Here is a 21,117-nt window from a genome sequence, read left to right as displayed (position 1 = left end):
CCTCAGACTCCTGCTCGGGGTCCGACCCCGTTAGCGGACTCACAGCACCTGGTCCATCCCCTGTCTCTCTCTCCTGCCTTCTCCACAAAAACCCGCGCATCACACTAACTTACAAACACACAGAAAGAATAACATCTATCCCACTTGGTTTGTTCAACCTCTTATCAGTAACATGATCCAAACAAACTACTAGCGGGAGGACTTTCTCAGCAGTTAACATAACAAAGAAGTCATTTCAATTACAACATAACAAAGAAGCCATTTTAATTAGACTACGCAGTAACATAAAAGAAGAAACCCCTTACATGAGGATAGGTTGAGCAAGCCAGGGCTTTGTTCTTTGGAGCAAAGCACAATGACAGGTGACTTGACAGAGGTGTACAAGATGATAAGAAGCATAAATGGAGTGGACAGCTGCAGACTCTTTCCCAGGGTGGAAATGGCTGATATGAGGGGGCATAATTTTAAAGTGTTGGGAGTAAAATATAGAGGCTTGTCAGATGTAGGCTTTTTTATACAGAGAGTGGTGGATATGTGGAACGCCTCACCAGGAGAGATGGTAGATGCAGATACATTAAGAACATTTAGATAGGCATTTGGATGAAAGAAAAATGGAGGGCTATGTGGGAGGCCAGGGTTAGATTGATCTCAGAGTGTGTTAAAGGGTCAGCACAAAAGGAAGGTATGCTGTTGATGGTGAGGATACCCAATGATGGATGCTGCCCTCTTGAGGAACTGTTCTCTGCATATTCATGTGCATATCTAAGAGTCCCATAAAAGTTTCTATCATATTCTCCTCCTCCACCATTTCTGGCAATGATTTCTAGCACCAGTCACAAACAGATATCTTTCCCTGCCCATCTCCTTTAAACTTCCCAATTCTTGCCTTCAATGCATGTCATCTAGGTATTTTAACGTTGGGGGAAAAGCAAATACTGGTTGCCCATCTGACTTTATTAGGTGCACCAGTGGAAGCCTGTGTGGTCTACTGCTGGTGTTGCTCATCCACTTCAAGGTTTGATGTGTTGTGCATTCAGAGATGCTCTTCAGCACACCACTGTTGCATCGAGTGGTTATTTGAGTTACTGTCAGCTTGAACCAGTCTGGCCATTCTCCTCTGATCTCTTTCATTAACAAGGCATTTTCACCCACAGAACTGACGCTGACTGGATGACGATTTTTATTTTTTACACCTCTCTCTGTAAGCACTAGAGACTGTTGAGTGTGAAAATCCAGGTGAACAGTTGTTTCTGAGATACCCAAACCACTCTGCACCTGGCACCAAGTATTAATCCGTGGTCAAAGTCACTTAGATCACATTTCTTCTCCATTCTGATGTTTAGTTTGAACAACAGCTGAAACTCCTGACCATGTTTGTATGCTTTTATGCACTGAGTTGCTGCTACAAGATTGGCGGATTAGTATTTACATTAATGAGCAGGTGTACCTGATAAAGTGGTACTCATGTGAATCAAAAACAACCAACGTGTACTGAGAATATGTAACTAGCTACTTCAACCAGTCTAGAGTTACCTCAAATAAAAAAGCTTTCAGCTTAAGGTGTTGCATCATACACTCTTCGTGATATTTGAAACTTCTGCAGCTGTTGCAGTATGGTATTCACCCAGCTGGTGGTGGTGTTACAACGTGGTCCTACAGCCCAACCATTACCAACACACACACACACACACAAAGAGTCACAATCACTAGTCTCCCCACTAACCTACCTCACGTGGCCTCACTCAATCACAGATATTTCCTTTTTTTAGTCCCTCTCTCCCCCACCTTCACTGAATTGTAGAATCTACTTGGTTTACTCCTTTTCCAAGTCCGACAAAAGATATTAGCTAGTTGTAATTGGACAAGGCCTTTGCAGAATATTGATTTTGTTCAAAGTTCACAGTAAATTTATTATCAAAGTGCATATATGTCACCTTATACAACCCTAAGATTCATTTTCTAGTGGGCATAGTCAGTAAACCTTTAGAATAGTAACCATAATGGAATCAATGAAAGACCAGCCTACTAGGGTATTCAACCAGAGTGCAGAAGACAACAAACTGAAAATATCAGAATCAGGTTTATTATCACCAGCATGTGTTTTAAAATATAGCAGCAGCAATTCGTTGCAATACGTGATAATATAGAAAGAAAAAAAAGTAAATCAATTACAAAAAAGTGAGGTAGTGTTCGTGGGTTCAATGTCCATTTAGAAATTGGATGTCGGAGGGGAAGAAGCTGTTCCTGAATCGCTGAGTGTGTGCCTTCAGCCTTCTGTACCTCCTTCCTGATGGTAACAATGAGAAGAGGGCATGTCCTGGGTGATGGGGGTCCTTGATAATGGACGTCACCTTCCTAAGGCACCGTTCCTTGAAGATGTCTTGGGTACTATGGAGGCTAGTACTCAAGATGGAGCTGATTGATTTTACAACTTTCTGTAGCTTCTTTCGGTCCTATACAGTAGTGTTCCCCACATCCCCCCCATACCAGACAGTGATGCAGCCTGTCAGAATGCTCTCTACAGTACGTCTATAGAAGTTTTCAAGTGTTTTCGTTGACAAACCAAATCTCTTCAAACTCCTAATGAAGTATAGTCGCTGTCTTGCCTTCTTTATAGCTGCATCAATATGTTGGGACCAGGTTAGACTCTCAGAGATATTGACACCAAGGAACTTGAAATTGCTCACTCTCTCCACTTCTGATCCCTCTATGAGGATTGGTTCATATTCCCTCAACTTACCCTTCCTGAAGTCCACAATAAGCCCTTTGGTCTACTGACATTGAATGCAAGGTTGTTGCTGTGACACCACTCAACTAGTTGGTATATCAAGCTCCTGAACACCCTGTCATCTCCATCTGAGATTCTACCAACAATGGTTGTATCATCAGCAAATTTATAGATGGTGTTTGAACTATACCTAGCCACACAGTCATGGTATAGAGAGAGTAGAGCAGTGGGCTAAGCACACACCCCTGAGATGTGCCAGTGTTGATCATCAGCAAGGAGGGGATATTATTACCAATCCACACAGATTGTGATCTTCTGGTTAGGAAGTCGAGGATCCAATTGCAGATGGAGGTACAGAGGCTCAGGTTCTGTAACTTATCAATCAGAATTATGGGGATGATGGTGTTAGATGCTGAGCTATAGTCAACAAACAGCATCCTGACATAGGTGTTTGTATTTAAATATAAAAGGAGAAATAATAATATAAAGAAATAAGCACTAAATATCGAGAGCATGAGATAAAGAGTCCTTGAAAGTGAGTCCATTGATTGTGGAAACAGTTCAATGATGGGGCAAGTGAAGCTGAATGAAGTTATCCCCTTTGGTTGAAGAGCCTGATGGTTGAGGGGTAATAACTGTTCCTGAACCTGGTGGTGTGAGGTCTGAGGCTTTTGTACCTTCTGATGGCAGCAGTGAGAAGAGAGCATTTCCTGGGTGGACAACCAGTTATTGTTTTTCATTGTCACATGACCCAAGATACAATCAAAAGCTTGTCTTGCATTTTTTTTATATAGTTCAGCTCATTACACAGTGCATTGAGCTGGAATAAGGTAAAACGATAACAATGCAGAATAAAGTGTAAAAGCTATCAAAAAAGTGCAGTGCAGGTAAACAATAAAGTGCAAGATCATAACAAGGTAGATTGTGAAGTCTGTCCACAGTCTAATAACAGGGTGGAAGCTGTCCTTGAGCCTGGTGGTATGTACTTTCAGGTTTTTGTATCTTCTGCCTGAGGAAAGAGAATGTCTGGGGCAGATGGGGTCTTTGATTAAGCTGGCTGCTTTGCTGAGGCAGAGAGGAGTGTAGACGGAGTCCACAGAAGGGAGACTGGTTCCTGTGATGTGCTGAGCTGTGGCCATAGCTCCCCATGGTTTCTTGTGGTCACTTACAGAGCAAGACAGGAGGCATCCAGACAGAATACTTTCTATGGTGTGTCGATAAATATTGGTAATGGTCGATGGGGACGTGCCAAATTTCTTTAGCTCCTGAGGAAGTAGGGCTTTCTTGGCCCCACCATCAACAAACTCAAAGGAGTCTGGAAAAATAAATATGGAATTAGGAGGGCTAGAAAAGCCATGAATGTCCCAGTCAATTTGGATTAAGAAGAATCCCAAAGCATTGTATACTGTATGTATATTAGGAGATATAAAGTGAGGTGGCTAAGGACACCCAAGGACAAACAGCTGATAGTGAAGGAGGTTATTTGATAGTGGAGAAGGATATTATAGTTGATGGGAAATGTCATCAGTTAGGGAAGTGGGCCAAGGAGGATCAAGTGGATTTCAGTACAGAGAAGTGTGAGGTAATGCACTTTGGAAAGCCTTCCTCAGGATAGGGGCATCCAGAAACATGGGGCATAAGATTAGGGTGAGAGGGGAAAGATTTGAAAGATTTAAACCCAAGGGGCAACTTCTCCATGGAGAGGGGGCTGAGTCTGTAGAACAAGCTGCCAGAGGAAGTGGTGGAGGCAGATACAATAGTATCCTGCATTGGATGGGTACATGGAGGGGTGGGGCCTAGGGCAGGGGTTTCCAACCTGTGGCCCACAGACACCTTGCTTAATGGTATTGGTCCATGGCATTAAAAAAAAGTTGGGAATCCCTTCTTTAGAGGGTTATGGACCGAATGCATCAGAAAATTGGGAATAACCAGTGGGCAACTGGTTGGAATGGACTTGATGGGCCAAAAGGCCTGCATTGCTGTATGACTCAAAGAAGGGGATTATGGGAGGAGGTAGAGGAAGTGAACAAGATCTTTAATGAGGACTTCATATTGGTATTTCCCAAGCATAAGGACATGGATGTTGGGGAGATAAGGTGAGAAGGGAAAGGGGACCTGAATGGTGCCTTCTTCCAGACAGAGGGTGATGAGTACATGGAATGAATTACCAAAGAAAGTGGTAGATAATGATAATGTTTAGTTTTTTTATTTAGTGATGGAACTGGCCCTTCCGGATTAAACCCAAGCCTAATCACGGGGCAATTTACAATGACTAATTAACTTACTAACCAGTATGTCTTTGGAATGTGGGAAGAAACCAGAAGATCCGAAGGAAACCCATGCATTCCACAGACTCCTTACAGAGGAAACTAATGTTGAACTCTGACACCCCAAGCACAAACAGCTATGCCACTGTAGCACCAAACAGGTAAAGGGGACTAGCTCAGGTGAGTCTGTTTGTGTACTGTAGATCCAACCTGCAATATCAACTCCATTTCAGTGTCCACCACTTCGGGGCAGAACGCTGAATACGATACCAGAACGAAGGAGAAGATGAAAGATCCAAAGATGTAGCAGCGTCTGTGAGAACTCGTGCAAGGTGAAACTTAGTCTGTGAGAAAGTAAACACGCATAAACCTCAGTCCAGTGTCCCTGATGGTGCGACATGGTAGTATAGTGGTTAGCACAATACTTTTACAGTGCAGCCGTCCCAGGTTCAATTCCCACCACTGCCTTTAAGGAGTTTGTACGTTCTCCCTGTGACTGTATAGGTTTCCTTCAGATGCTCCGGTTCCCTCCCACAGTCCAAAGACGTAATAGTTAGTAGGTTAATTGGTCATTGTGAATTGTCATGTGATTAGGCCAGGGTGAAATCGGGATTATGTCTCATTGGGCTGGTAGGGCCTATTCTGCACTGTATCCCAATAAAAAGTTACATAAGATGGCTACCAGCAATTGGTAGTTAATTGCTTTTTCTTTTCAAACTGACAGGGTGCAAGGTCTGTATAATTTATGATAAGTTTAGGTAACTTATAGTCATAGAACACTACAGCACAGAAACAGGCCCTTCGGCCCATCTAGTCTGTGCCAAACCATTGAGCTTCCTAGTCACATCGACCTGCAACTGGACCATAGCCCTCCATACACATACCTATCCTAATTACTCTTACATGTTGAAATTAAGCTCATATCCGCCTGCACTGGCAGCTTGTTCCACACTCTCATCGCCCTGAGTGAAGGAGTTTCCCTCATGTTCCCCTTAAACATTTCACCTTTCACCATTAACCCATGACCTCTAGTTCTAGTCTCACCCAACCTCAGTGGAAAAAGCCTGCTTGCATTTGCCCTACATATAACCCTCATAATTTTGAATACCTCTATCAAATCTCCCTTTGATCTTCTATGTTCCAGGGAATAAAGTCCAAACCTATTCAATCTTTCCTTATAACTTGGGTTCTCCCGTCCCAGCAACATCCTTGTTAATTTTTCTCTGCACTCTTTCAATCTTATTCACATCTCTCTGGTGGGTAGGTGGCCAAAACTGCACACAGTACTCTATATTAGGCATCACCAATGTCTTATACAACTTCAACATAACAGCCCACTCCTGTACTCAGTACATTAATTTATGAAGACCGATCTGCCAAAAGCTTTCTTAACGACCCTCTCTACCTGTGTATTCTTTTCCATAAATGCTGCCTGGCCTGCCAAGTTCCTCCAGTATTTTGAACATAGAACATAGAAATGTACAGCACATTAAAGGCCCTTCGATCCACATGGTTGTGCCGACCATATAACCTACTCTAGGGACTACCAAGTATTTCCCTAGATCATAGCCCTCTATTTTTTCTAAGCTCCATGTCCCTGTCTAAGAGGCTCTTAAAATACCCTATGGTATCTGCTTCCACCACCACCACTGGCAGTGTATTCCTTGCACCCACCACTCTCTGTGTGAAAAACTTACCCCTGACATCCCCTCGGTGCCTATTTCCAATCACCTCAACAATAATGCCCCATTTGTGTGTGTTGCTTGGATTTCCAGCATCAGATTTTCTCTTATTTATGACTGGCTACCTGTGATACCACTTTTAAGGAATTATGGATCTGAATTCCCTGATCCCTCTGTTCCACTGCACTCCTGCTCATGGTATGACCTACCCTGGTTGGTCCTGCCAAAGTGCAGCACCTCACACTTGTCTGCATTAAATTCCATCTACCATTTTTCAGCCCATTTCACCACCTGGTTCAGATCCTGCTGCAAGCTTTGATAATCTTCCTTGCAATCGACTGCACCCCCAATCTTAGTGTCATCTGCAAATCTACTGATTCAGTTAACCACGTTATCATCCAGATTGTTGATATAGATGACAAACAACATTGGACCCAGCACCGATCCCTGTGGCATTCCACTAGTCACAGAGCAACCATCTACTTCCACTCTCTGGTTTCTCACACAAAGCCAATGTCTAATCTAGTTTACCACCTCATCTTGAATGCCAAGTGACTGAACCTTCTTCACCAACTTCCAGGCGGGACCTTGTCAAAGTCCTTGCTAAAGTCCATGAAGACAACATCCACTGCTTTGCCTTCATCGATTTACCTAGTAACTTCCTCGAAAAACTCTGATTAGACATGGCCTACTACACGCAAAGCCATGCTGACTATCCTTAATAAGACGATGTCTATCCAAATACTCATCGATCTGGTCCCATAGAATACCTTCCAGTAACTTTCCCACTACTGATGTCAGGCTCACTGGCCTGTAATTTCCTGGCTTATCCTTAGAGCTTTTTAAAAAACGGAATAACACTAGCTATCCTCCAATCCTCTGGCACCTCATCCATGGCTAAGGATGTTTAGTACCTCTGCTAGGGTCCCTGCAGTTTCTGCACTAGTCTCCCACAGGGTCCCAGGCAACAAATTGTCAAGCCCTGGGGATTTATCTACCATAATTTGCCTCAAGACAGCAAACACTTCCTCCTTAGTGATTTGTATAGGGTCCACGACTTCACTGCTGCATTGCCTCACATCTATAGACTCTGTCCGGATGCTCAGTAAACACAAATGCAAAAAAATCTATTAAAACCTCCCCCATCTCTTTTGTCTGCATGCATAGATTGCCACTCTGATCTTCCCGGGGACCAATTTTGTCCCTTACAATCCTTTTGCTCTTTACGTATCTGTAGAATCCCTTAGGATTCTCCTTTACCTTGTCCACCAGGGCAACCTCATGCTTCCTTTTAGCTCCCCTGATTTCTGTAAGTGCTCCCTTTCTTCAGCCACCTCATTTGTTCCTACCTGCTATGCAACTCCTTTTTCTTAACCAGGGCCTCAACATCTCTTGTAAACAATGGTTCCCTAAACTTGTTATCCTTGTCTTTTATTCTGACAGGCACATGCAAACTTTGTACTCTCAAAACTGCACTTTGAAGGCCTCCCACTTAGCAAGTACACCTTTGCCAGAAATTAACATGTCTCAAACCACACCTACCAGATCCTTTCCTATTCTGTCAACATTGGCCTTTCTCCAATTTAACCTTTCTCAACTCAAGATTGTTTGCCCTCATCTTGCCCATGGTGTCTGCTCTGCCACTTGATCATGGATGACTACTATTCCCTTAAAACCCCTTTCTTCTGCCTTCTTCCCATAAACTTTGACACCCTATCAACCTCCGCTTTAAATGCACCCAATGCCTTGGCCACACCAGCCATTTGTGGCAGTGAATTCCAGAATTGCCCCTGTCTGAAAGGGAGTTCCTTCTATTCTGAGGCTGTGCCCTCTGCTCTTAGACTCTCCCACTATTGTAAAAATTCCATCCACGGTCATTCCATCTAGGCTTTTCAATATTCAGGTTTCAATGAGATACTCCCTCATTTCACTAAAAATCCCAATGCATACATTCCCTTTCATTCCCTGGATATTTCCTGTAAATCTCCTCTGGACCCTCTCCAATGCCAGCACATCCTTTCTTAGATAAGGGGCCCAAAGCTGCTCACTGAACTCTAAGTGTGGTCTGACTAATGCCTTATATAGCTTCAGTATACATCCTTGCTTTTATATTCTAGTCCTCTTGAAATAAATGCAAACATTGCATTTGCCTTCCCTACCACTGACTCAACCTGTAAGTTAAACTTTAGGCAATCCTGCATTTGGACTTCCAAGTTACAACTGGCCAACAACTATATCAGGGATCTTAAAGTCAGGCTCCAGTGAGCTACTTTCCGTCCATTAATGAGGATTTAACAAGTTGTGATGCAACAATATCCCCAGGATCAGCAAAGATGAGGTAGACCATGTGGTCCACTATGAAAGTCTTGCCTCACCCAAGTATCAAGTCAATGGTTTGTTACCTCTGTTCTAACCAAAATCCAACTTTCTAAGCAAAACATTAAAGTTTGCAGCTGCTGGATATCCAAAGCAACACACACAAAATGCTGGAGAAACTCAGCAGGCTAGGCAGCATCTATGGAAAAGAGTAAACAGTCTACGTTTCAGGCCAAGACGCTTCAGGACTAAAGAAGGGGGAAAATTCACCTAGCACCTTCCATATAGCCTCTCCCCCTCCCCCCCACCTTTTAACTCAGCCACTATTTCCCTATCTTCTCAAGTCTTGAAGGAGGGTCTCAACCCAAAATATAGATGCTGTCCAGCCTGCTGAGTTCCTCCAGCATTTTGTGTGTGTTGCTTTGGATTTCCAGCATCTGCGGAATCTCTTGTGTTTCTAACCAAAAGTCACTTAGCATCTCTGATTATGGAACATGATCACGGGAAAAAAATAGCTTTACTGCTATTTTTGTCTGTCAGCTGACAATTTTTCTTTTTAAAAAAAAAAGTGAGATTAAACAGCAGACAAAAAATACACATTTTTAATTGAAATTGACAAATATACAGTCAGTTCATAGACACACTAATTCAAAATGTAGTGTTTTTGTTGTGTGCATTTTACCAACATTTACAACTTGTCATCAGTAATATCCTGTACAAAAAAAACCTGCAAAAGATTCCGTCCCGTCATTTGTGGTTTTTGGCCATTATGGTGCACAGTCTGTTTAGGAATAAGAAGGCTGACATCAGTCCTCACTGACAGACTCACCCAGCCCACTGTCTCCACAAAGGGCCGCCGCAGAAAAGTATTATCTACACTTTATTTTTGGCAAGTCAGGACTGAAGTAGGTTTGGCCGCTTGTTCTGTGGTGGAACACATGTTGACTAACGCCTTGGCCAGTTCAATGCCCACAAGGGAGGCATCAGCTCGCTTCTAGAGAGGGTTGCTGCCACCCAAATGTACGTTGACTGAGAGTGTTACAAGCAGGAGGACACCAAGTGACCACCGACCGGAATTGCCAAAAGCAGAATGGGCAGCCTAACACAGGGGTTCTTTGTGTATGTTCCACAAGCTGCGAGTTAATCAAAAGACAGCATGGGTTTGACGTCCACTCCTTTTACAGCAGTTGCCACTACAACGGAGACTCAAACACTCTGCATTCTGGTCTGTAAACACTGAAGAGGCTTCAAAAGTAATCAAGTATCGAGTGTCTGCATGATTCCCGGAACAGCACGCCGTAACTGCAAGGTGGCACGGTACTCACAAAGCAGTCTGGCTGCGCCTCAAGAATCCTTCAGTTTTGTGCGATGAGAAGGGCTGAGTTCAGAGCAGCTCCTTCTTCCTTCACATTCACCACCTGGGCAACTTGCTTTTGGCTGGCGGGAGATTGGAGAAATCACATCATGGCAGCAGACAGCCTCACGTCCTGCCCCAAGTCTCTTAAGAGTGCAGAATTAATAAGGACTTTGATTGTCCGGTTTTAACCTGGTAAGGGCACAATGCAACTCACAGCTACTACCTCTACCAGGTGATAGAATGGACTACCAGCTAATGGTTTTAAATCACATCTCACCTCTCCCTCAGCGATTATTTTCAGTGGGGATCTCTGCTAATCCTGTTAGCATCTTCTAGAGGTTCCCACCCGTCTGTCCTCTTAGGAAAAACTTTGGAAGGGGTAGAGTATCAACTGCACACCCTGCCCCGTCCAACACCTACAAATGCCTCTGCTGAGAAGACACCCCACCTGTGATTACGGGTATACCTGATACCCTGTGGTTAGACACCCCCTTCAGAGCACCCCACAGACGTTAAGTTTGAAATATCTATCCATTTCACAGTCAACGGAGGCAAAACGTGACTCTCTTTTGTAAATATCTTTGTCTGTCGATCATAATAAAAAAATCCTCTACAAATCGTTCAGGTCCCCACTGTAAACATCTGGGACCAGCTGATCTGTCAGTGGGGCCAAGTTGGGGTTGCAGGGGACGTTGAAGTTGGAATTGAACCAGGGGTGGTCCAGGATCTCGCTGGCCGTCAGTCTATCAGCTGGGTCGCGCCGCAGGAGACACCGGATAAGGCACCTGGCTTTGGGGGAGAGGCTCTCTGGAATGGTGAACAGTCCTCGTCGGATCTTATTGAACAGGGCGGCTGGTTCGGTGTCCTGGAACGGGTAACGGCCCACCAGCATAGTGTACAGCACCACGCCCAGGCTCCAGATATCAGCAGCCTTCCCTGAGTACGACTGCTTGCCATTGAGGATCTCTGGACCAACATAGGCAGGGCAGCCGTGTTTGTCCATCAGGGAGTCATCTTCCCCCTTCAGGAGACAGGAATCCTCCAGGGTCTCCAGCCTCAGCTTGTTCCTGAAGGAAAGAAATTAAAAATGAATATTGGAGAAAATGTGCTGATAGAACAATAAAACTTGAATTTATATGGCAACCTTCATCGGAGATCACTTCTTGAGGCTGGTGGGACAGGTGTGTAGAATGTGGAATGGAAAAGCAAAGTGTGGGCAATGATAGCCGGCACTGGATGGGCCTGCATAACAATTCACCTCGTAATGATCTTGCACCTATTGTCTACCTGCACTGCCCTTTCTCTGTAGCTGCTACATTTTATTCTGCATTGTTATTGTTTTACCTTATTCCCTGTAATGATCTGATCTGTATGAAGAGTAGTAAGACAACTCCCCCCCACCCTCCTCCTTTCCACACCCCATTGGCCCTCCACTCTCCTCCTCCCCACACCCCATTGGCCCACTCCTTCCTTTTCCCCACGTCCCATTGGTCCCCACCCTCTTCCACCCTATTGCCTCCCTCCATTCTGTGCACCCCACTAAACCTCCTCACACCCCACCAGCCTTCCTTCCCCCCACCCTCCTCCCACTGCCCCTTTGCCCGGCTGCTAGAACCCACCTCCGCCTGTCGGTGAAGACGAACTTCCGCAGCTTGAGGTCTCGGAGGACGACGCCATGGCGGTGGCAGTGGGCTACTGCCTGGACCATCTGCTGGAAAAGTGCGGCTGCTTCCTCCTCCTGAACCCGCTTGCAGGTCCTCACATAGGAGTGCATGTCGCCGTGGCCCCGCAGGAACAGCACGTAGGCCTCCCGGTCGCCCGCGATCACCTCGGCCATCTGGCCCACGTGGGGGTGAGGCGGGAGGCGGGCGTACGGCGCTATCACCTCGCTGTAGTGCTTCATGGCGTAGACCTGTGGAGGAAGGAGAGGTTAGAGTCACAGAATGAAGGGCACATGCAATTCAGCAGATGATGGAAATCTTGAGCCCCGTGCCCCCCCCCCACACACACACACACACACACACACACACACACATCGGAGGAACTCAGCAGATCAGGCAGCAACTAATGAGAGAAATAGACAGTCGATGTGTTTCGGGCTGACACGCAGCTCATTCTGCCCCCACTATTAACTAAATGCCTAAACAAACTAATAATTTCAGCCTTCACAAGTCCACCCCCCCCTCCCCATTCTCTGCAGGGAAGAGCATCCAGTAATATAGCAAAGAAATAGGCCATTCAGTCCATCTAGTCCAGGTCATTCACAGTGCTCCCCTAAGCTAGTTCCCATTTGCTGGTGTTTGGCCTTAACTCTCTAAACATTTTCTAACTACGTACTAACCCAAATCTCTTTAAAGATTGCTATTGTACATGCCTCAACCACTTCCCCTGGCAGCTCGTTTTACTCTCTGTGAGGAAGTTACTCCTCACTTACTTTCTGCCTATTAAGCTACTTGCACTTAGGGCAGTAATGAAGAAACCTCGTCTCTGCCTGTCCTTGGCCATTTTCTTATTGCGCCTCAGGTGTGGTTCAGGGTCCCCATTTCTGCCTCTACAGTACGGCACTAATGGGGACCAGTCTTTGGTCTCCAGCGTTTCCTCTGCCCTTCAGGGTCCAATGAAGTTTTGTCTTGATGATGGAGTTGGCCTCTCCTCATTACGTGCCCAATCTATCTCCAACATTTCCTCACAATGTTGTAGCCATGTAAGTTGCCCTTCATGTTCCCTAAATCTTTCCCCTCTCACCTTAAACCTATACCTTCTAGTCCTAGACTCCCCTCTCCTGGGAAAGAGGCCAGTTATTTGGAGTTATTGGACCTGTTTCTTTCTGTATCCCTGCTCTCTCTCTCAGCGTGTGGCTGTGGACTCATTTTCAATAACTCTGCGGTTCATGTTACATGCTTGCAGTTTTATCTTGGCTACTTTTGTGTGATTTGATCAGGGCGTTTTGGCATGGGCTGGCTCTGCGGCCTACAACCAACCTGCAACACAGCGCTAAACTGAACACCTCTAGACCGTTTTTGAAGACTCTGCAGTTTGATAGTTAATATTCTTCATGTTATTCTCGTGCTTTTTGCCACTTGCCCAATTTGTTCGTTTTTTTTGTGCGTCGGGTGTTTGATGTTTACTTTGAACAGGTTCTATGGTGTTTCTTTGTTTCGTGGCCGTCTACGGGAAGACGAATCTCAGGGTTGTATACTGTGTACGCACTTTGATAATAAAAGGACTTTGAATCTTCGAACTTCACCTGAAAACCTTAGACTAGACCACTGGCCCTGATAGGACCTTCCCAATGCATTGAGTCTCACAGGCACATGGCTGCCAATTTGCAACCACGGGTGACAGAGGGCACAGGGCTGGGAAATGCAGGTCACCTCCCCATACCCTTCCCCATGACCCACATGAAACATTGTAGGGAACACCAAGTCTGCTCGTCCAGCGGGAGAATTCAAGACAGGAAAAGAGAAAGCGATATTCAATTCTTGAACCAACCCAATACAACCCTAATCACTTCAGCTAAGCAACCCTTACGAGCATGAGAATCAACACACACACACATAATGTTGAAGGATTTCTGCACGTCAGGCAGCATCTATAGAGGGAAATGAACAGTCAACGTTTCGGACCAAGACTCTTCATCAGGACTGTATACTTCCCTCCAGAGACGCTGCTTGACCCACTGGGAGCTCCCCCAGCATTTTGGGTGTGTTGCTCCAGATCTCCAGCATCTGCACAACCTTGCATGAGCACTATGATTATTCTGCACTAAAATAGAGCTGAAGATAATTGTTCTCTCTTGCACAAACTGTTCATGTTTTGTTTGGGCATATTTAAAGCAGAGGTTGATAGGTTCTTGATTAAACAGGGCGTCAAGGTTACAGGGAGAAGACAGGAGAATGTATAATGAATCAGCCATGATGGAATGGGAGAGCAGCCAAGTAACCCAATTCTGCTCCTATATCTTATCATCATCTTGCAAATGTTCTTTCTGACGCTGCTGCGAGTTTTTGAATACATGTACAGGTACTTGTACATTTAGCAATAAACTGGACTGTGACTTCCTTGGAGATGTGAGAATTCTAATTAACATGAGATAACGTAGTTTTGGTGAACCCATACTTTCAGAAGGTCACAGGAAGTAGCTGTAAGGAGTCTCACTTGCGTTATTTGGTTGCCCAAGGAGCTCAAAGCTAGCACTTGTTATGACAGAGAGGCAGCGAGAGGCCTTGATTTGTAGGGTAGCAGTTTACAGTGCCAGCAATAAGGGTACAATTCCCACTGCTGTCTGTAAGGAGTTTGTACGTTCTCCCCGAGACCATACTGGTCTCCCCCCCACTCTCCAGAGGTGTTTCAGTTCGGGTTAGTGTGTTGTGGTGCCGGAAGCATGGCGACATTTGTGGGCTGCCCCCAGCACATCCCAGACTCTGTTTGTCATTGACACAAATGATGTATTTCAGTGTATATTTCGATGTACGTGTGACACATAAAGCTAATCTGAAGAAGGGTCTCGGCCCGAAACGTTGACTTTATTCCTCTCCACAGAGGCTGCCTGACCTGCTGAGTTCCTCCAGCATTTTGTGTGTCTTGCTTTGCATTACCAGCATCTGTAGACTTCCTCGTTCATGTAAAGCTAACCTTTAATCTTTTCTGGATGGGACTCCGTTTAACGGCTGAGGGACTGGGCCCATGTCCCATCATGGCAGCCATCTCCCAGCGTCACTGGACTGACAACCGCGCGTACTGAGAGCTATCTGTACCCCCCTCATTGCACAGGAAGAGGCCAGTTTTCTTCTTGTCTCCATTCCCACACCCCCGAATCGCCAAGCATAGCCACCACGAACCAAGTGCGATCAGCGACCTCGATGAAGGGTCTCAGCCCCAGACATCGGCTGATCTGCTGAGCTCCTCCAGCATATTGTGTGTGTTGCTCAAGATTTCCAGCATCTGCAGAACCTGTTGTCAGCAGGACAAGCACTTCGATAACACCCCCCCCCGCTCCAATCTAGTCATCCCTCTAAAGCCCCTCTCCTCCCCAAGCACAAACAATCATACCTTACAGATATACTCCTCCTCTGTGTCAGTGTGGATGGCTCGGTAGCAATTATTAGTCTCAGTGGGGTTGAGTAGGAGGTAGGGGCCAATGCGCGACACGCTGTTGTCATCGGTGGAGGAGGAAGGTGTGGGGGAAGGTGATCCGAGACATGGCGATAGGGCCGGGATGGACAGCTGGCTCAAACGTGCCCGCTTGCATTTGGGAAGGTCTGGGTCATCCGAGTCGTCAAAGTCTAATCTCTTCAGCCGGGCCTGGTGAGAAGGCAGTGATGTCTGGGCGTTCACACTCATCGGGATCTGAGGAAAGAGAGAGCGAGATCAAGTGTTACAAAACAGAACAGCAGCAGCCATTCAGCCCCTCTAGTCTGCACACCCCATTCAATAACGCTGCCTGTCAAAATCCTGAAGATGTCGGGAAACCTGAAACAAAAAAGCAGAGAAAGAACTGGCAATTCTCAGCGGGTCAGGAAGCATCCGTGGGGGTAGAAACAGTGCAAATGACCCTTTATCAAAGCTCTGCATGTCTGAAAAAGAGTCACTACTAGGAAATGTTAACTTTTTCTCTCTCCACAGGGACTGTCTGATTGGCTGAGTATTTCAAGTCTTTTATTTTTGTTTAGAGTTATAGAGAAGTACAACACAGAAACAGGCCCTTCAGCCCATCTAGTCCATGCCAAACCATTTAAGCTGCCTACTCTCATTGACCTGCACCGGGACCATAGCCCTCCATACTCCTACCATCCAGGTAAGATCTTGGTAGATTTGTATCACAATTCCATCAACCTATTTTGGTTATTTCACCTGATTATGCCCCTGAGTCAAGGGATATGGGGAGAAGGCAGGAACAGGGTACTGATTGTGGATGATCAGCCATGATCACAGTGAATGGCAGTGCTGGCTCAAAGGGCCGAATGGCCTACTCCTGCACCTATGGTCTATTGACTTGAAATGTCCATGTGGTCCCACCAGCAGGTGCTGATAGATAATTGTACTGAGTGACTACGAACCCACTCTCTGCGGGTCACACTCAGACTCCTCTCCTGAACACAAGAGATTCTGCAGGTGCTGAAAATCCAGCGTAACACACACAAAAGTGTTGTAGGAACACAGTAGGTCTGGCAGCATCTATTGAGCGAAATAAACCGTCAACATTTCGGGCTGAGTTCCTTCATCAGGACTGGAAAGGAAGGGGGCAGAAGTCAGAATAAGAAGGTGGGGGGGGTGGAGTACAAGTGAGAAGTAAGGGGAAAGGTGCGGGGGCGAGGAGGGCAGATGAAGTGAGAAGCTGGGAGGTGATAGGTTGAAAAGGTAAAGGCCTGAAGAAGACTGCATCTGATAGGAAAAAGGGAAGGAGGAGAACCAGAGGGAGGTGGTGGGCAGGTGAGCAGAGAACGGGTCAGATGGGAGCCTGCATGCATGGGGAATGGGGAAAAAAGGGGGGGGGGAGAAATGACCAGAAGTTAGAGAAATCGATGTGTTCATGACATCTGGTTGGAGGCTACCCACACAGAATATGAGTTCCTGCCCCTCCAACCTGAGAGTGGCCTCATCGTATCTTGCTTATCCAAATTCACCTTTAAAGCCCATTTTATCCTGTATGGGTTTATGAGTTTGTGGGGACAAGCAGCCCGCCTCCGTCTCCCCTCATTGTGGCAGTGGAGGAGGCCATTGCCCAACATGTCAGAATGGGAATGGGAATGGGAAGTAGAATTAAAATGGAAGTTGGAAAAGCCTACCAGTGAAGGTGCTCAAAGTAGTCCCCCAATCGCTCCTGCACTTTTGTTAGATTAATGTTTCACAAACTACAAAAGAAGTTGCTGTTTAGGCACCACACTCCCACTTGGTTAGTGCTGGGAAACAGTTTGGGCTCCTGGTTGTTTACAACACATCTTCCTGGCTTTTATTTATTTAGATTAAACAGCCCGGAACTGGCCCTTCCGCCCAACGAGCCGCACTGTGCAGCAACCCACCTATTTAACCCTAGCCTAATCACAGGACAATTTACAATCAGCAATTTATCTACTAACTGGTACGTCTTTGGACTAGGGGAGGAAACCAGAGGACTCGGAGGAAACCCAAGCGTTCACAGGGAGGACGTACAAATTCCTTACAGGGGATCCTGCCCATGTTGTCTACCTACGCTGCACTTTCTCTGTGGCTGCCACACTTCATTCTGCAGTGTTTTACCCACCCTATCACAGGGAGGACATACAGACTCCTTACGGATGGCGCCAGAATTGAACTCTGAACACCGATACCGACCTGCCGGAGGGGTGCGCTAACCGCTACGCGGCTGTGGCGCCCAGTTGGAAGTTCCAGTTCGGTAAGGAGCTTCTCAAGTAAAAAGAGAAGCTGTGTGTGTTCAGGAGGCCACAGTCTCAAATCTCAAAACCACCAGGTCCATGATACCAAACAGATTCAGATTTATTTCAAACGTGCACGTCAAACAGAATGAAATGTGCCATTTGCGTCAGCGACCAACACACCCAAGGATGCGCTGGGGGCAGCCCGCAAGCGGTGCCACTCACACCTTCCGGCACCAGCAGATGCCCACGTTGCTCGGCAGAGCAAAACACCACAGAACAGAACAGAACATACCAAAACGATAAAACATGCATCTTGCACTTTATGTCAGCCTGTCACTCTCCAGGCCGGGCCACTCAGGGACTTGTGCTATGTGTGACTACATTTATTGTGTTTTGCACTTTCTGGCCCCAGAGGAATGATGTTTTGTTTAGCTGTATACTGGCATGATGAGCTTGAACTTAAAACTGAACCTGATAAAAGCAAGTAACAGCAAAAAAAAAGCCCCATTCCTCACTCTCACCCACCTACGCACATACCCAGTCCTCTAACCTCAGGACAGGCCGTCTTCTTTGTCCTCCAGTCCCCAGCGGACTGCTGGATTTGCAGACATTGATCATGCCTTTGACTTCCCCAGTGCACGCAGAGCTTCGGCCTTCCGTGCTAGACTTTCAAGTTGAGTTTACAAGCACTGAGGCCTCTTTGTTGGCATTCAAACATGCAACTACAGGTCAGTATGTGGTGCTGGGGTATGAAGGTTGGGACTGTAATGATTTATCCGAGAACTGCACGCAAGTTGAATACTCTTCCAAAAACAGGGTTCCCTTCTCCAACATATCCCCCCACCTACATGGATCCCCTTGCTGTACAATTGCCCACCCACCATTCTGGCCCAGCCTTTCGTCACATTCCATCAGCATACAGGCTGGTAAATACCAGGGATCACACTCATCTCTGTCTCTGAGCAACCCGTGCACAGGGCGTCTTCTGGTGATTCACCCTTGGCATGAATCAACACAGCAAGTTCAGGTAAGAAATCACAGCCCAGCCAATCAGAGCTCAGGGTGATGAGGTCAAGCGTATGTCTCATTCATGAGTATCACTCTGTTCAAAGATAACACAACCGATTTTTTAATCTGGAAAAAGTCTGTTACTGTAGACATGCCCGCCACACTTCCTAGAAACCTAATTGTTTATAGACGAAGACAAATTCTGGTCTACGATGTTACCCCTCCCTGTCCCTTCCATCTTGGCCTCATCCTGGACCTGAAGTTTTCCCCTCCTCGAACCTCTCACCGCTCCCTAAAAGGAATTCTTTGAAACCTATTCGAGGATTTGCTTCCGAGAATGGACAACCGAGCTCTCCTGCCGTTTGTGCCCCGATCTCACCAGAGTCCTGCGACGGATTTCGGTAAACCGCGGGCGCTCCATAAATGCAGGCTGCGAAGAGGCGTTAGCCCCCGATTAAAGTCTAAACCTGGGTTAGGAGCAATCACACCTATCCGCGGCTGAAGGGCGAGAAGGCTCGAACGGGATGGGGAGGCGGAAATAGATTCGTAAAACCGAGGGCGCTATATAATTGCCGGCAACACCCCCAGATGAAAGCCTATAACCGGGGGGTTTAGGAGGAATCAGACCCCGATCCCCCCCCAACACCCAAAGCTCAAAACAACCGAGTCCATTTCCCAAGTCCTGGGGAGGGCAACACAAACCACAAAACAATGGCCACGAAGGGTGGGGGCAATGACCCCCCCTTCCCTTTGAACAAAAGGAACAGGAAGAGACCAACTGGCTTTTCCACCAAATCCACCTTCTAACTTGTACCGATTCAAACAGTGATCATCGCCCGAGTACGGAAACGAAGCCCACCTCAACTCTGAATTCCAAACATTTCAATGCTGCCTATTCCAAACAGATTTTACTTTAGGGGGTGGGGGTTGATATTCCAAACTAGGAGAAATAACCCACTCCCTGGCCCAATTTTAGGCCTCCTTCCCTTTGTTCTAGGCTCTTCCCATCAAGATGGTTCTTGGACCATCCGAGGAACTCAACCCACCCTTGCCTGAAGCATCCTAAACATCTCCCAGTACCCTGGTCTGTGAACTCCCACGATAGTTATATATCCAGGTGGGGTTAAAACTCCTCGCAGTTCCTTCCCGCGGAGATCACAAACACCCAACACTTAGTGATTCCGAAAAAGTCTCCGCGACAACACAATGGGTCCAAAGGTCGACGAAGAGAGCGCTGCTCACCAACATCGAAGCAACAAAAGATTTGAAATTAAACCCCCGGCTCGGGAACATGAAACCGTTACCGAGAGAAGAAGTTTGGTGCGAATTTGCGTGACGTTGGAACGCTGGACAAATAGTTGCTCTCTCCAATGTCTGCAAACTCTGTCAGGGTGGCGGGGAGGGGTGCATACAATCAGCGCTCTTTTTCCCAACGCTCAGAGAGCGGGGCGCTGGCGAGGACAAAGAGCCCGAGTTAAAACGCCGCACATTCAACTCCGAACGTGTTAGGTTTCAGAAACTTACCTGCGGTTACTTCGTGTTATCAAGCGCCGACTAGGCTGCGGCAGCGATAAAGAATGCCCCTTCGCTTTTTTTTACGTCTTCTCTTTCCCTGTCTGCCGGATAATGCAGACTCCCTGAGTGGCAGAGACTACTTTGTCCCTTTCGTCTCCAAATTCCCCAAGTGTGGTTCACAACGGCACGAAATCCCGGGAGTAAGGTCCGGATCCAGTCGCGAGCAGCATGTCCAGTTATAAGGCAGAATTCCTGATAATTTTCCCGTAGATAGTCAATTCCAAATGCAAAAAAACTGTTTAAAAAACTTCCATTAAAGAGGTACAAAACAAACTCAAAGTTGTTTCAAGTCTTCAGAAGTATCCTCTGACTCTAAGGAGGATCCTGTAGCTAATACTAAAGGAATCAGCTACCAGACGAGTTTATAACGTAAGGCTACTGTAATCTTGGTGAACCATTACTGAGCTACGCGCTTTCACTCTCGCTCTGAGCTGGCTGACGTTGGCTGGCTCACTTATTGCAACATCCTCCCCTCCTCTCCATGCAACACTCACAGGCCTATTGGCAACAGAACAGGGGAGGGGTGAAAAATAAATACCTTGTTTTAAAAATTCTTCCAACTGCATAACATGCAGTGGGCGGGCGGAGTAGAGATCACGAAGGTCCGCCTCCTCTATATGACTCAATGGTTGGTTCATAAACGTTTTGAATGATCTATTCTTGTGTCTCGGAGGTTGCCGTATCTATTGTGAGCATGTTTTTTTTTTCCATTATTCTCTTATCATGACTAATGCTAGCAGTATTATACTTAAGGGTGAGGTGTGTCGTTGAACTCCTAAAATCATTCTAAATTTAAAAATATAAGAAATGTAACACAAACTAAAGA

General features: G+C 46.2%; 1 protein-coding gene across 1 annotated transcript; it reads right to left on the bottom strand.

Moving 5' to 3' along the window:
* Positions 1-9,489: 9,489 nt before the first annotated feature.
* On the bottom strand, positions 9,490-20,728 carry trib3 (tribbles pseudokinase 3). The gene is made up of 4 exons (XM_063041081.1): positions 20,241-20,728; positions 15,403-15,699; positions 11,970-12,262; positions 9,490-11,417 (listed from the first exon to the last, which is right to left on the bottom strand). The coding sequence occupies exons 2-4, from the start codon at positions 15,691-15,693 to the stop codon at positions 10,961-10,963; spliced, it is 1,041 nt and encodes a 346-aa protein (XP_062897151.1). The 5' UTR covers positions 15,694-15,699; positions 20,241-20,728; the 3' UTR covers positions 9,490-10,960.
* Positions 20,729-21,117: the final 389 nt, after the last annotated feature.

Source organism: Mobula hypostoma, chromosome 2 (genome assembly GCF_963921235.1).
Source record: "Mobula hypostoma chromosome 2, sMobHyp1.1, whole genome shotgun sequence".
In the NCBI taxonomy this organism is placed as follows: domain Eukaryota; kingdom Metazoa; phylum Chordata; class Chondrichthyes; order Myliobatiformes; family Myliobatidae; genus Mobula; species Mobula hypostoma.
The sequence above is the reverse complement of the archived record's forward strand: the minus strand, read 5'-3'. Positions and strand labels throughout refer to the sequence as shown.

Coding starts and splice junctions, on each gene's coding strand:
- trib3 (XM_063041081.1), bottom strand. CDS start 15,693: ATGAGTGTGAACGCCCAGACATCACTGCCTTCTCACCAGGCCCGGCTG. Junction 12,263..15,402: donor AGGAGGAGTATATCTGTAAG/GTATGATTGTTT, acceptor CTTCCTCCACAG/GTCTACGCCATGAAGCACTA. Junction 11,418..11,969: donor GTCTTCACCGACAGGCGGAG/GTGGGTTCTAGC, acceptor TCTTTCCTTCAG/GAACAAGCTGAGGCTGGAGA.